This window comes from Heliangelus exortis, chromosome 16 (assembly GCF_036169615.1).
Source record: "Heliangelus exortis chromosome 16, bHelExo1.hap1, whole genome shotgun sequence".
Taxonomy (NCBI): Eukaryota; Metazoa; Chordata; class Aves; order Apodiformes; family Trochilidae; genus Heliangelus; species Heliangelus exortis.
Window position 1 is genome coordinate 9,886,556 of NC_092437.1, and position 14,402 is coordinate 9,900,957.

Genomic DNA, 14,402 nt, shown 5'->3' on the forward strand with positions numbered 1-14,402 from the left:
AGGTCCTACCCAGCCCACATTTGAAAATGTGTTTATCTCCAACAAATAAAATATAATGTTTTCAAATTATGGTTGACAGCTTCAGTGAAAAAGGAGTTATCATAACCTAACCTGGATACATAGGAGTGACTCAAGAGTTAAAAGAACAGCAGCACTGCTGAATCCATTTAACTGGCAAAGTGGCTTTAATTGGGTTGGTTGCTAGGAAATGGATCCAGCACCATGTATTTCAATGAATTTAAACATTGGACAAATGGCACACCTAGGTCTGCTTAAATAATACACCTGGTATTGGCTCCAGACTATTTAGAGCAGGTGTGCATTGCTTTTCCCCAGACAGTTTTGCCTTATTGAGCAGTTCTGGCTTACGTGGTTTTACCCTGTTCTGGGGTAGCTGCTGGGTGAGTTGAACCTGCCATACCAATTTTGTGTTTAGTGGTTTGCAGTATGCTTATTTTTAAAAAAATTAGTTAACATAAGTATAACTAGAAACAGCTTTCTGGAAGTAGGCTTAAAGCAGGATTAACATATGTATTAGATGCAGGAATTAATTTATTACATGCTTGTGCCTTTTTTTCACAGGAAGAGCCAAATACTACTCTTGATTATATTGGAAGAGTTTATTTTACTTAAGTAGAGTTGCACTTCACTACATGTGGGGCAGGACTTGTGTCTGCAAGGTTGGGAGCGCCAGTGCCTGTGTGTCACTTACTAGCTTTGCGCACTGTGCCTGGCACATCTGTGAGAAGCAATGCTAATCAATAACATTAAAAATACCATCTGGGAGGTAGAACTGACACTGGTCATCCTTATGCATCCTGTCTGTGCTGCAGTAGAACTGACATTAATTACTGAGGGCAGTGTTAAAAAGTCCTTCCTTGTTGAAAATACTACTTGGGAACAGAACTTGGCTCTGTTCTTTTGTAAAGAGAATAACTATACTGAAGCCTGGCATCATCTCTTCAGCATTTATAATGTGACTTAGTGTAATGTTCTGTCTTGACACACTGGAGAACTAAGTTTGGCTGTATTCTCATTCCCCATACTAGCAGGAGTTAAGAACAAGAAGAGGCAGCTGTATCTAATTCAGGCTATGAAGGGAGTCAGGGACTTGTTAAACTCAACTGTAAACTGTAGAAAATAAGACCAGCAGCCTGCTAGGAGGTTTCATAGGCTTAATAAAGCTCAGCTACACACCCCAGCTGAAGAACATTTCATAAATTTCTAAATATAACATAGGAGTGACTAGACTTGTCAAGTTCATATGTGTAATCTGGGAGAAAATAAGAGACATACCTAATTCTCATGAGAGCCACTACAGACTAAGCATCTTTAATATTGGAGGATGGCCTGCAGAGGCACATAAGCCAGTGGGCCATCTGTACCACTCAGATCAAAATGCATCATTGGAGAGGGTGCTATATTAAAAGTGAAGGCAGACTGGGGCACTGTTGTGGAGCTATTCTGGCTTTATCTACGAGTTGCAGATTAAACTTGTTGACAGAAATGGGGAAAGAACTGTTAATAGAGACTTCATGTCATATTTCTTCCCTGAAGTTCACCCAAGACCAGGGGTTAAAAAAATAAATCTGTATTTGACCACTGGCAATCCATGTAAGGCACTCAGAATGCTGTTGCTATTCTGAGAACTATTTAAAGCTGTTTTTTTGATTTTACTGCATATATGCTGTCAGTTGTGGCATGTCTGTCTTTCATGAATACACATTTCAAGAAATAGGTTATTTTCTAAAATTGCTTTAATTTTCTTACCTACTTATTGGTATGAGTTTTGCACATAATTACATACTTTTGAGTTGGTTCCCAGCACTACTTACCCTGATAATAATAGGGACACAACACATCAGAATAGCTGAAAAATCTTAATCAAGGAGGGTGTTGAGAAAGAGATAACAGGTTTGGTAGAAGATGCCTGTGGTACTTGGCTAGAAATTCCCTCCTCCACCCACAGTATCCTCTTAGAGATAACTAATTCTTTTCACCATAAATATACAAGCGTGGATAAAATATCTGTGGAATAGCAGTTTGTGTACATCCCCAAATGTGGTAAGTATTTTATAGATAGATAAGCAGCTCTTTTAGCTGGGGACAGCTTCTATTTTTAGATACAGTAGAATGAGTGAGAGGAGCAATAAACTGAGCAAAAGACAGGCTGAGGGAAGAGAGGCAGTGAGGTCATGAGGTCACTTCCATTAATTTTTTTTAAAAGAAGTGGAAGAAGTGGAAGGAAAACTTATATGCAGGATACTTTTCATTGAATGTAGTTATGAGCAGATACAACAAGAAAGAACAGCCTCTTACACGTTGCAAGAAAAGTCAGCAAATGTTATCTTTCATTTTGAGAAGCTATTGCCTCGTGTAGAGCAGAAAAAAAACTGCATTAACTTCTAGACTTCCATAAAAATGTTTGTGTTTAGTGAAAACATCTGCGTTGTCAGTTTTGTTTGTTTTTAAACAGAAGTACATATGGACTCATTTTTGAAGAGCAGAAACCATTCCTCTGCCTTCTCCCCTATAAAGCTGGTATCCAGGAATATGTACCTGCTAAACTAATTTCTTTTTTCTTGTCTCCTCTTTTGAAACAGATCCAGGTTTGCCTTTCAGGCTGCTTTTGACTACTCTGGACAGTAGCAACATGTTGACACTGGTATGATTCTTCTCAACTCTACTGCTGCAGATGGGATTGAATGAAAAGGAATGAAAATCGATAGAACTTGTCGATATTCCTTCGGGTATAGCACAGCAAATATCTGAGCAGCAGCAGCAGAGGTACTAAAACTGTCTCTGTAAACTTAGGAAGTTGGACTTTTCATTTTCTCTACCCATTGTAACAAGCAGTAGGATATTGAAATAATTTTTTTGTTTCTATGAAAAAAGTTAATTTCACCGGCCTGTGAAACTCACAGGGGAGACTAGTAAGGAGTAAGAATTTTTCTTTTCCTCAAAACCTTATTAGTGTACATCTTTGGAAACCAGCCTTAATAAATATTGCATCATATTATAGCTACATATCTGTTGATTTGTATGAGAATTCAGTATGTATTTCCTAATAAGCAGAGAAACTGAGTATAATTTTTCAGACCAGTGGTTTTGCTATTGCAGGAGAATTTTCTTAACTGGAGTTTATCTGAAAGAACAAATGGTGGAAGATGAAGTAACATTGTAGCTATGAAATAATATGCTGGAGGAAAAACTGTTTTCCCAAGTGGCTTTAGGAACAGAATAGCCAACGTATTTCTTTAGGTAAAACACACTGTGGTAGTTTCTCTCTACTCAGGCATTTCTGGGCTTTACAAAAAGCAGATAGATAGTCTCTATTGTGTCATTTTTAATTGATTTTTTTCACTGCATTACAAGAGATTGTTGGCACTATTCCAGGAAAAGGCAGGCAGCAAGTAGGGAATTCATCAAAAACTGACTCATTGATCACTGATCTGATGAAATAATTAGTACTTGATATTTTCAATACAGTTTCATACTGTTATTTTAACTTCTGAAAGCATGAGACAATCCCTTTATACCAAAAGACAGTTGAGCAAAATTATGATTTCACAAATTCTTCAGCACACTTACTCATTTTTTTGAATTTTCATGTTGGATTATCTAAGAACATTTACTGTCTCATTAGCAGGAGCAGTGCCAGCTAGATGTGCTCTGCTTTTCGAACAAGTCAGTTTTAGGGCACTGTATTTATGATGGAGAGAAGTCATTGGCAGTGCAAAAAATCTTGGTGCATCCATTCCCAACCCGTTGCAGTAATGGGCCTTCAAATGTGCTCATTAATAATAATGATATTTCAAAAAAAACCTACTTGGAAACCAACAGAAATGCTGAAGGGATATCACCCTGACATCAAAGCTGTAGTAGACTTCAAACACTATCATACCATATTTCCAAGATCTTGGCAGCTCTGATCTCTAATGAAATTTGTAAGATAAATCCATGTATATCAAGTCTTCTGTCTGAGGATCCTCTACAAATGTACAAATGTGTTGTTAAGTGAGTGAATTTTATTGCAGTCTGGTTTAAAAATATGGATAGACGTGAGGGTTTTTTCTTCAACACCTATGTTTTTTATGCAGTAAACAAAAATGTCATCTCCAAATTTTCCAGAACCTTAAGGAAGAAGATTGCTTTTTATATATATGAAAGCAAAAATAAGAATTTGATACCCTGCTGAATCTTTGAACTTGCTGCCAAATCTGAGCATAGAGTGGAACCAACATTGCCTGTGTTGGTAACAGCTTGTGAACTATGAATTTTTCAAGTTTCTGCTTCTAGGTGGCACTAGAAAAACATTCAGTTGCCTTGTTGTTGTTTTATTTTTTTCTTAGGAGTTAATTAAATTTTTTTTGCTTCTTTGGACAGAACCTTGCTGTTCTTTGGGAGCAGGGAGGCTGAGGTATCAATGCTTATTTCCCTTTCCCTTATAGGAGACTTGCAAACAAAAACAAAATAGAAGCCATTAACCTACCTTGTTCTGAGAGAACACTAAATCAGCACAATATGGCACAGCACAGTATTGTCCTTGGATTATTCATGATGACTGTTTTATCACTGTTGGATGGAGGTTCAGCTTTCCTGTTAAATCAGCGTCTGAAGGGAAGATTTCAAAGAGACCGGAGAAACATCCGCCCGAACATCATCCTTGTTCTTACTGATGATCAGGATGTGGAACTTGGTAAGAGCCCAACATAAAGAGAATTTTAGATAAAAAGTATGGCACTGCTTTTCCTTGAAGCTAAATTATTGCATTCAAAATATTTTCTTTTTTCCTTGTGAAAAATTATAAGACAAAGTAGCAAAAGTTTAAACCTACCTTTGTTTAGAAAATACATTCTGTCTGCATGCAATTCAAGGAAAGCAGAAGTTAGTCTAAAAATATCAAACTTCCTGTTTCGGTGGAAAGATGAGATTGAGATGCCTATCTCTCTTAATCTAGATTGACACCTAAACTATGCTTCTGGCAATTGCTGGTATTACCTGGGAAGGTACGTGCCAAAACAGTAGATTTAAATTCGTGACTGACAATTGCACTATGTGATTACTCAAATTTTGTTGTGTAATTGCAGACATTAATTACATATACATTTTTAATGTTAATTACTTAAATGTTACCTGACATAGTCATACTACTCTTTGTATTGTCCATTTATATGTATAGTTAATTACTGACCGAAGTCACTTAGTATGAAAAGGTTCTACTGTTGTTCAACACTGCTAATTGTTGAAGAAAGGAGATGAAGATTAAATACAAATTTTGCCTAATGATTTGGAACAATGAATTAACTGACAGTTTGGGTTTTGTTCTGTTACCTGAACAAGCTTATATTTACCAAGTGTTGAATCTAGTTAGGAGAACATTTTACGTTAATAATTTTGCATTAGAAATATGTTTTACATGAGTATAAAGCCTGGATAATCAGAAAGATGAAAGCTCATGTATGTGTGATCTGGTGGGGTTTTTTTTGACTGTTCTTGCATCGAATTTCTAGTATGGATGGGAAAAAATGGAAAACAGGCCTTGCAGATGAAACAGAACACAATAGTAAAGTTCATCAACTTATGTTAATTATACACTTGCTCATGTAGTGGAGAAATTAATCACAGCAACATGGCAGTATTCTGACTGATGCTTCCTTTTAATCAGTATTACTGCATGTCTGTAGTATCATAGATGCCACATTCTTCTCAGAGGTGGTGAGAGCTTATGACAGTAACTCCACCAAACACAAATGTTATTCATATTAGTAGGATCAGAAAATTTTTTATCATAACTTTTTTTTGTAAATGGTTATTTGGATCTCAAATAACACAGTTTCAATAATGTATATCCAAAAGAACTTAAGTACATTATCTTGCACCCTCAGAAGGTGGTCCTTAAAAATTTATAATCTTCTGGTTTATGCTAGCCTGCTTGTTTCTGATGCAATTGTCTTAGTCCTTTGGGCAGTATATTTCTCTTCTCCAATACTCTGATGCTTTCCAATTTCAAGCATAATAGGCATATGTCCACACAAATTAGGATCTAACTAAGGAAAATCCATTTGATGAAGCTGAGATTTGATATTCGGCATTTAGCACTAACGGCTTTGTGAGACCTAATATTTATTTGAATTAATTTTTATTTTTGTCTATTGTCTGGTGAGCTGTCCAACTTAATCAAAATTGCTATTTGTGGAGATTGTGGTTAATGCATCTAAGAAAGATGAAAACAAGATGTGAATTACAAACAAAAGCTAAGGAAAACTTGGAAGCTATGAAAGTGTAGCAGAGAAAGCTGTGCATAACTAAGATTTCATCTGTTTCTAAGAATATTCTGCAACTGATGGTGTTAAAGCTTTCATTGTTCTTTTGTGTCTACTTTTAAGGTAAAAGGAAAGACAACAGGGTCACAAGTGCTCTTAACAGCCTTTCCTTTTATTTAGTTTAAGATAGACTTAACAATGTCTCAGTAGCAGGTACAGTTTACCAGAAAGTGAATGTCCTTCAGGAAAGTAGTACCAATATTTTTTCTTTCTTTTTTTTTTTTTTTTTTTTTTTCTTTTGTCCTGATCTTAATCTCAATTTTACTTGGGAAGCCAGACCTCAGACTGTATTGAAAAATGGGAAGAAGTGATGAGGGGCTCATGAAAAGAATGCAGAATCTCCAGGTCAAAGGAGAACAAGTGTAAATTGTAATGGATACAAATGGGAGAAGACAAATGAGAACACCAGGAACTACTGAAACATCCACACTCAGTTGACTGTCTAATCAAAAGACTTGTACTGACAAGCAGAGTATAAAGAGGAGAAATATAATGAGGAGAAAGAATTAATTAGAAATAAAACCTTCTTTTTCCCCATTAGAGCCATTGAAGTCCAAGTTGGTATAATGCTGATATCCCCGGTGTGATGAACTCAGCATCTCCAGTTTAATTAGGTTTGCCTACCATATTGCTGTGGTTTAACACACCAGCTTATTTTGTTATGTTACAGTTGGAGAAAGAGGCGATTATTTAGAAGATATTTTATCTGTGTCAGAGAAATCTGAATGAGACATGATTTTATGGTTCTGTATTTTCCTTTTAAAAAACTACAAAAGTGGCATGGAAGATAATTTTTTTAATTATCACACATGGAGATCAGGACCTTAGAGCTTTGCTAAAATCAAATATGAGAGGGGAAAAAATAAAGCGAAGATGTTGAAAGGATCTTCAAACAGGACAAAACCAGAATGTTTTAGGGAACAGTTAATTAACATGGGGTTCAGTTACCTCATCTGCATATGGATATCACTTCTTAAATTGTGCTTCAGAGTAGACTATGTCACTTGAGTCTTCAAACAAGTTCTTCAGCATCTGGAGCTCCCTAAGCCTCATGTAAATTATAACCTCTGACAACAAAACACGACCAATGAGAAAGTCAATATTATTTAATAAACAACTGGTATATTTTTCTCCATTAATATTAGTCAGAATATCAACCTTATCCCCAACATGAACTGTGAAGGCACACTAGCAAAGTTATGGGTATCACACCAATTTTAAGTGGAATTTCAGCCTAGGTTTTGCTTCACTGTTCAGTGACCAGCTTGAATGCATTGAATTGATTAAACCTTAATATTTTCACTTTAATATTCCAATTGGCATTTTTAAAATAGCTTAGAAACTTCTCACCTAACTACTAAATCATTCTAATTTATCAGTGGCTTTAGATAGGTAACAGAACATTTTCTGAATTAAATATTGACACTTCAAAGCATGACTGCCCTAATGAAACCCCAGGAGGTTTTTCCACTCAAAAGGTGATTTGGTGATGTTCCAGTTGGTGATAAACACATAACTAATCTTCTAATCTTGTGCCACAGAAAGATCAGTTTCAACGTTTTCCTCCCAATTCTATGTTTATATTGGAGGCAAACTGAAGAAAATAAATTTTGGTTGGCTGACTTAATGCTGTTTAAAATATTTAAAGCTGGCCTATTTAAGATTGTACCAGAGTATGCTGGATTTTTACCTTCCACTGATCTGTCACTCTGTATTAGTTCTCAAGCTGAGGAAACAGATTAGATCATGTGTTTTTGTATGAAAGACTGATGATATATAGAGCCTTGTCATTACAGCACTTTTATTAAAGGAGGTTACAGTCCCCAAGGGGAGTCTTAACATGTACTGTTATTTATGCACATATGCCTCTGTCATTTAAAGGGATTGTTAAATTGTATTTTAATATTGAGATGACAAAACATTCTTCTGCCTATTTATGCTTGGGATAGCTCATAACACAACAGAGAGGAAGAATTCACGGTTTTCAGGCTCACATAATGTATAATTGACTGCTATAATTGTTAACTGTGTTTTTAGTGTCTTTGAGCACTAGCACGTATCCCACAGTTACAGAAACAAAACGTGTTGCTTTCTTCAGAAACTTCTTTTTGATATGTGAAGTTTAGCAAGTTCTAGAGGGGAAGTGCAGTAACCTTCCTTGGTTTTTGTCGCAAAGTGATGTGACTGAGATGTGCCCTGAACTGCACAATGAACAAACATTGTGCCAGAAAGTCAAATTTTGTGCGTGGCTTATGACCATTTACCCTGTTGGTTTTGACTCCTGATTATGTCAATATGCCCTGTATTAAATCAACACATTGTTTCAAGTTCATAATAAAATCCCTACCTAAGGAGCTTAGAAGAAATCTACACCCATTATTGGCAGCAACAATGTACAGTTTGTGACAAATGGTTTTAGGATGTATTGATTAAAGCTAAATTATTAATCCAACTCATCTTGGTTAGCCCCAACCCTACTCCAGCATGAATCCATAGCTTCATGTCCATGTTGCCTATTGACTTATCCTGCTCAGAAGAAGTGAAGATTGATGATGGAAAGGTTTGTTTTCCTTTGCAAGGTCATGTTGCTGATAGGTACCAAAAGAAGTTCTTTGGAAAATGGAAATTCTTCCTAGATCAAACATACCTCACTCTAATGCAGTTTTAACCATTAGGCACCAATAGATGAGGGAAAGTAAATGTGGGGGTTTTTTTCGGATTCTTCCCGTTTCTGCATGTGGGAAGAACTCTGATATAGATTCAGATTTAGCTAACAGAATGTCTGTGGTAGTGATCCAGTCTTTGTCTAGACCCTTATATTAAATAGGAAACAGAAAAGCCATTTGCATGCAGCAGTGTGATTTTCAGTAAGTTTTTTACAGGAAGGCAATTTTATGTCTTACCTGTTATCTCAATATATCCAAGTTCCTACTAGTTAAACTTAATTGTTGATTTTTAGATGATCATTATAAACTACATGCTGTTATCTGTCCCAAGTAGCCATCTGCAAGCATATTTCTGCAGAGCCAAGCCTATGGAAACTTAGAGAATTTAGGCAACAGTGTTTTCATGACAGGAATGAGTGTGTCAATAGAACTCTGGGGGCAGGCTATAGAAATCATTATGAGAGCATTACTTGGTCTTTGGTTCAGTGGAAGTTGCAGAAATTGATAGCTGCTAATACCTCACACTGGGGAGAAGAGTATTCTACCTGGAGAACAACTCTAGCAGACTTAGTTTGAGCAGGTGGTTGGACTAAATTTCCAGGTGTCCCTTCCAGCTTCAGCAATTCTGCAATTACAACCCTCAGCCTGTTGCAGAAGGTTGGCACAAAAGGCAGCACATCAGGTATCTCCTGAAAGGATTAAATAATGCTCACAGAGTATGCAAACTTTGGTCAGGGTTGCTGCACAAAGTGAATTTCACCCTTGGGCCACGTTGTCTCAGCCTAATTCATGCCAGTTCTTGCCTTCAGCTACTGGAACAGTACTAGTGGCTCCAGAAAGGCTGCACAGATGGTGCAGATAGTTACAGTGGTAAATCTTGAGCTTAGAGAGAGAGAGAAATTAAAAAGCATTAATATCTGTGTCAATAAGTTTGAGTAAAATCTTAATTTAGGACTTCGGTATTTGGTCCTTCATAAAGGAATGGGAAGAACTTCACAAGAGGGGGGAGAATAATCTCTTTGGATTTGGGTTTACCATGAGATTACAGTACCCTTGCCAGCTGTTCTTCATTCTGGTCTCTGATGTAATACACAAGTTCTTGGGTTAACTCTTGTGACTGAAACAAGAAAATAATTTTTCTATTTTAATCGTCCAGGTTCCATGCAGGTGATGAACAAAACAAGGCGGATCATGGAACATGGAGGTGCCCATTTCATCAACGCCTTTGTGACGACGCCCATGTGCTGCCCATCTCGCTCTTCTATTCTCACGGGGAAGTACGTCCACAACCACAACACTTACACTAACAATGAGAACTGTTCTTCTCCATCCTGGCAGGCTCAGCATGAAATACGCACGTTTGCAGTGTACCTCAACAACACAGGATACAGGACAGGTAAAGCTTCATATGCAAGTTTCCTTAGCCTTACTAATAAAAGTACAGAGACTAATACATATAATGTTTTAATTTGCTCTCATAATGGACAACAGCAAAGCACAATGCCAGAGCTTCAGCCTTGTGTGTAGGTTTAGCTTCATTGTACATTTACTTGAGGAAATTAAAAAAAAAATTAAAAAAAAAATGCCTGCTTGAACTGAAGGCACAGTATGTGTAGACTATGCCCTGCAATTACCTGAAGTGCACAGAGTAGGCAAGATAGATGCTATGAGAAGAAAGTAGTTATTTGAATTTTTCATAAAGTAGATTAATCAAAATAAGAATACAAGAGAAAGGACTGCTGCTTCTGTGCTTTGGGGCAGAGCAGTCAGCTGGATTGGTTTCTCTAGACAAATCCATATCCAGAAAGGTGTTTAGGATAAGTAATGACTGAGGAATAATCAACAAGATCAATTTGTTTTCCTGAGAAACAATTTCCTAATGAACAAATATGCTGTAAAAAATGGATTTCAGAATATATAGCATGTTTCATACCTGTTTCCTTCTTCCATTTTCCAGACATGAGATTTAGTGCCTTGCCTTTACAGTAGTTTTGTCACTTTTCTTCCTGATGTCTTTTGTTGTGATGAGGAACAGGCATAAACCTGGTTCTATTTGTCTTACTCATAGTATATATAATATAGAATTGTAGTGTAGTTATTATTAACAGCACAATTTTTAAAAAATTTATAGTATCTGAGGCTTCTAGAAATTTGTATGAATCTTGACTAATAGCTGTAATAAGATCACTATTTTCAAACTATTAATGTGATTTTTACATGTTAATGCTACAAAGTCTTGGTCTTAAATAGGTAATTTCCCTGTTTTGTTTTTCTAAAATAAACACTTCAATCTGGAAAGAAAAAAGATAGGGGAAATGCACATGCCTTATTAACTGCTGTTTCCCTGTCCTGGCACTAATAACAATGATCATATGAACAACACTCCAAGGTTAATGCTTTATTTTCATAGATTCTGTTTTCTATTTACTCATGTCCATCTATTGTAATAATTTTTATATATAATGACTATATTTCAAGCACCTGAAATTTCTACGAGCTTGCGTAGCTATGCAACTGTCCTGCTATTAATTTTTCATATATTTTTACATTAATGTTTAAATTTAGACCCAAGATCTTTTGACTCTGTGTTATGTTTTCAGTCTACCTCTCTTGATTTGCAAATACAGCAATGGTACTTTACAAGTACAAAGCAATCTTCAGCTGTAAATGAGATCCTCAGTCATGAAGTTAAATGTGATATGTTCTATACAAATTTAAATGGAAATTGCCATTGTTGGAAGCTGGTGTTCATTTCTGATCTCCAGTTAAAGTCTTAAGTCATTCACTGTGAATGCTGTCTGCAGTAAGAAGGTATTTTTTTACCTTTTTTTTTTCTTTCCAAAGATCTGACCATATTTACGTGCTTTAGAAACAGCAGAGGGTTGTACTTCAGAACCTTGTTCACTCAACTTCTCAGGTTTCAAAAGTAACCTGCTAAGGAGAGTATTTTAGAGATACTGAGTGCAGTTTCTCTGAAACAGGAGGCCTGACTGCAATAAACAGAGGAAGATCAGAAAGCACCAGAGTTCATTTGTAGGGTTTTTTTCAATTATTTGTTTGAGGTCCATGGGAGCACTGGTTTGAGGTCATGAAGGATTAAAGCCTTTTGAGGCTTGTTTTTATATTTAGCACCCTTGATGTGAGAATACTGTTATTTTGGAAAGGGGCTTGGTTTTTTTTCTCAACTCATAAACCAGGCTTCTTCCTGTGGTATTCTCTCTTTTCTTTTATGAAAACTAGAAGGAAGAAATTTTACTCCTATTCCATTTAACCTTCCTTCTGTTTCTCTTTTCTGTCACTCTTTTCGCATTGCCTTGCCCTCTTCTCTATTTTTTGTAAGCTCCCTGTGTTTTGTTCTATTGCAAAAGATGGTTCCTCTGGGGACCATTCTTTCTGCACTGTAGTAGTTTTCCCTGTGGCAGTGGCATTTGTGGTTTGCATCTCTGCAGACGTGTGCTCCTGCTGACACCTTTGGGAAACATGCTGGTGCCATGCAGGTAGGAGGGAGCAGTCTGACAACAGATTTCTTTTGAACAAGTCTTAAGTAAAAAATATGAGAAGAGATTAAAAAGATACAATTTTCCTATAACTGCTTCTCAGTTTCAGCCTTGGTTGTCAGTTTTATATTTTTCAGCTTTGGTACTTTAAAAAGTTTGACCAATTTGTTAGGCACTGGTAGAATAAAGATGAAAGGAAGAGGGTGAGCTCAAAGGAAGTTTTTGTCTTTGACTCCAGCAGTCAGGATTTTGACCATCCTGCACAGAGCTCACTGTCACTTCATTTGGATTAGTTAAAGATGATGACAGTTCAGAGGATGTTTTCCTTTTACACTGGAAGTCATTGAATGTTACGTTTTCCTCTGCGTTAACCTGTCTCAAAATCTAAAAAATGCCACTGTCATGAATGATGAGTGAAAGGTTGTTGTTGTTACCCAGCTATTGAGTTCCCAATCTCAGTATATTAATCAGTCTGATTTTGAAGAGCTTCTCACACCATCCTGTTGCATATTGTGGGAAATTAGACAAGGACAAATTATGTAAACAAACCAAGTCAACTGATGAATTAATCTTTAGAAAAGTCAGTGTAGGCAACATCTGAATCATCACTAGCTTAAAACAGTGGATGCTAATACTGCAACTTGAAGAAGGAGATTATTAGAATGGAAAAGAAACAAAGAGATCCTGTGACAAACATTTCTGAATGTCAGTGTCTTTCTCTGCCAAAGGTTCCTGTGTAAACATTTACAGAAAAAAAAAGAGAGGTTTTGTTTTCTGTGAACATACACATCTCTTTCTGTGAGACAGCTTTTAAAATGCACAATGCATTGTTGCATTCTTGAGTCCTGCAGCAACAAATACCAAGTTGCTTCATTGGAATACAAATTTAAACTTTCCCTTAGACATTACTTAATGAGAAAAGCTTCTCTTTTCCATTTGCCCAAGTGTGTGAATGATTAGGTCTTAAAATTGGTGACTGATTCCAGTGTATTTTGTCAGTCTTATCTGCAGTCAGGAAATGAAAAGACATGTTTATCTTAATAAATTCAACAGAACTAGAGATGGTGGGCCAAAGACAGCCTGGCAGAAGGACACTTTTACTTCAATTAATTCTTCTGAGAATTCTGTTAATTTGTGTTAGGGCTTAATATGGCTTAGTATGTAGCAAATGCAGTACTCATTTTGGCTAACTTACCAAAATTGAGCAGTACCCTATACTATGGTTAATCCTATTCAGTTAAATGAGCCTATTAACAAAGTAAAAAATACTTCCTGTGTGATAATATATCAGTATTTCACCCTGCTAAGTCCATACTTGAATTATGCAAAGAATTAAAAATAGCCATTTTGTACCAGACGTCTATTTTGAACCTAGAGAAAAGTCATTGTAGGAGGTCCATCTCTGCCATTATACAAGATTTCTTGGGAATAAAAGTAATAATCAGTCTTTGCACTTTCACAGGGCTCTACAATAATTAACTAATGAATTCATTAAAATTCAGTTACAATCTTTCATTTCCTGCCATTAATATTAGACTAAGAAGATACAATGGCTGACTGCATTCAAATAATTATTTTTCCACTTCACTGTCTGAGCCTTTGACATTTTTAAGTGATTTTAACATTAAATTGTAAGAAAGAGGGGGAAGGCTACTGGTAAATGTTTATTAAAAGATAAATGAACCAAAAAAAGATGTGATCAGATTTTAATATCTAGATACATGCTGGGATAAAAAAAATCTCACATTATCAGTTCTTGCTGTAGAATTTGGTCCTCACAATAGTTGTCAGTTGCAATTTTTATATTACAGAAATACTTAAAAACTTAAGTTGATCTCTGTATAATTATATTTTTTTGGCAAGGGAATAATTGGTGACCTTGAGAGTCAAAGGGTAGATAGAAGTAGAGGCAG

The 14,402-nt window shown here is 36.1% G+C and overlaps 1 protein-coding gene across 12 annotated transcripts in view; it reads left to right on the top strand.

The window, feature by feature from the left end:
* The window catches only part of SULF2 (sulfatase 2), a 115,570-nt gene that overhangs the window by 53,595 nt on the left and 47,573 nt on the right, over positions 1–14,402 (top strand). For 8 of the 12 annotated variants that reach the window (XR_011729070.1, XR_011729071.1, XR_011729072.1 and 5 more), the window contains exons 2-4: positions 2,604–2,787; positions 4,452–4,699; positions 10,149–10,388. Coding sequence is in view for 3 of the 12 variants with exons in the window: in XM_071759954.1 (XP_071616055.1) it covers positions 4,525–4,699; positions 10,149–10,388 (415 nt within the window). In the remaining 9 variants the exon portion in view is untranslated. Of the gene's footprint in view, positions 1–2,603; positions 2,788–4,386; positions 4,700–10,148; positions 10,389–14,402 lie in introns of all 12 variants that reach the window. The other 4 variants (XR_011729075.1, XR_011729076.1, XR_011729074.1 and 1 more) reach the window with 2 other exon arrangements.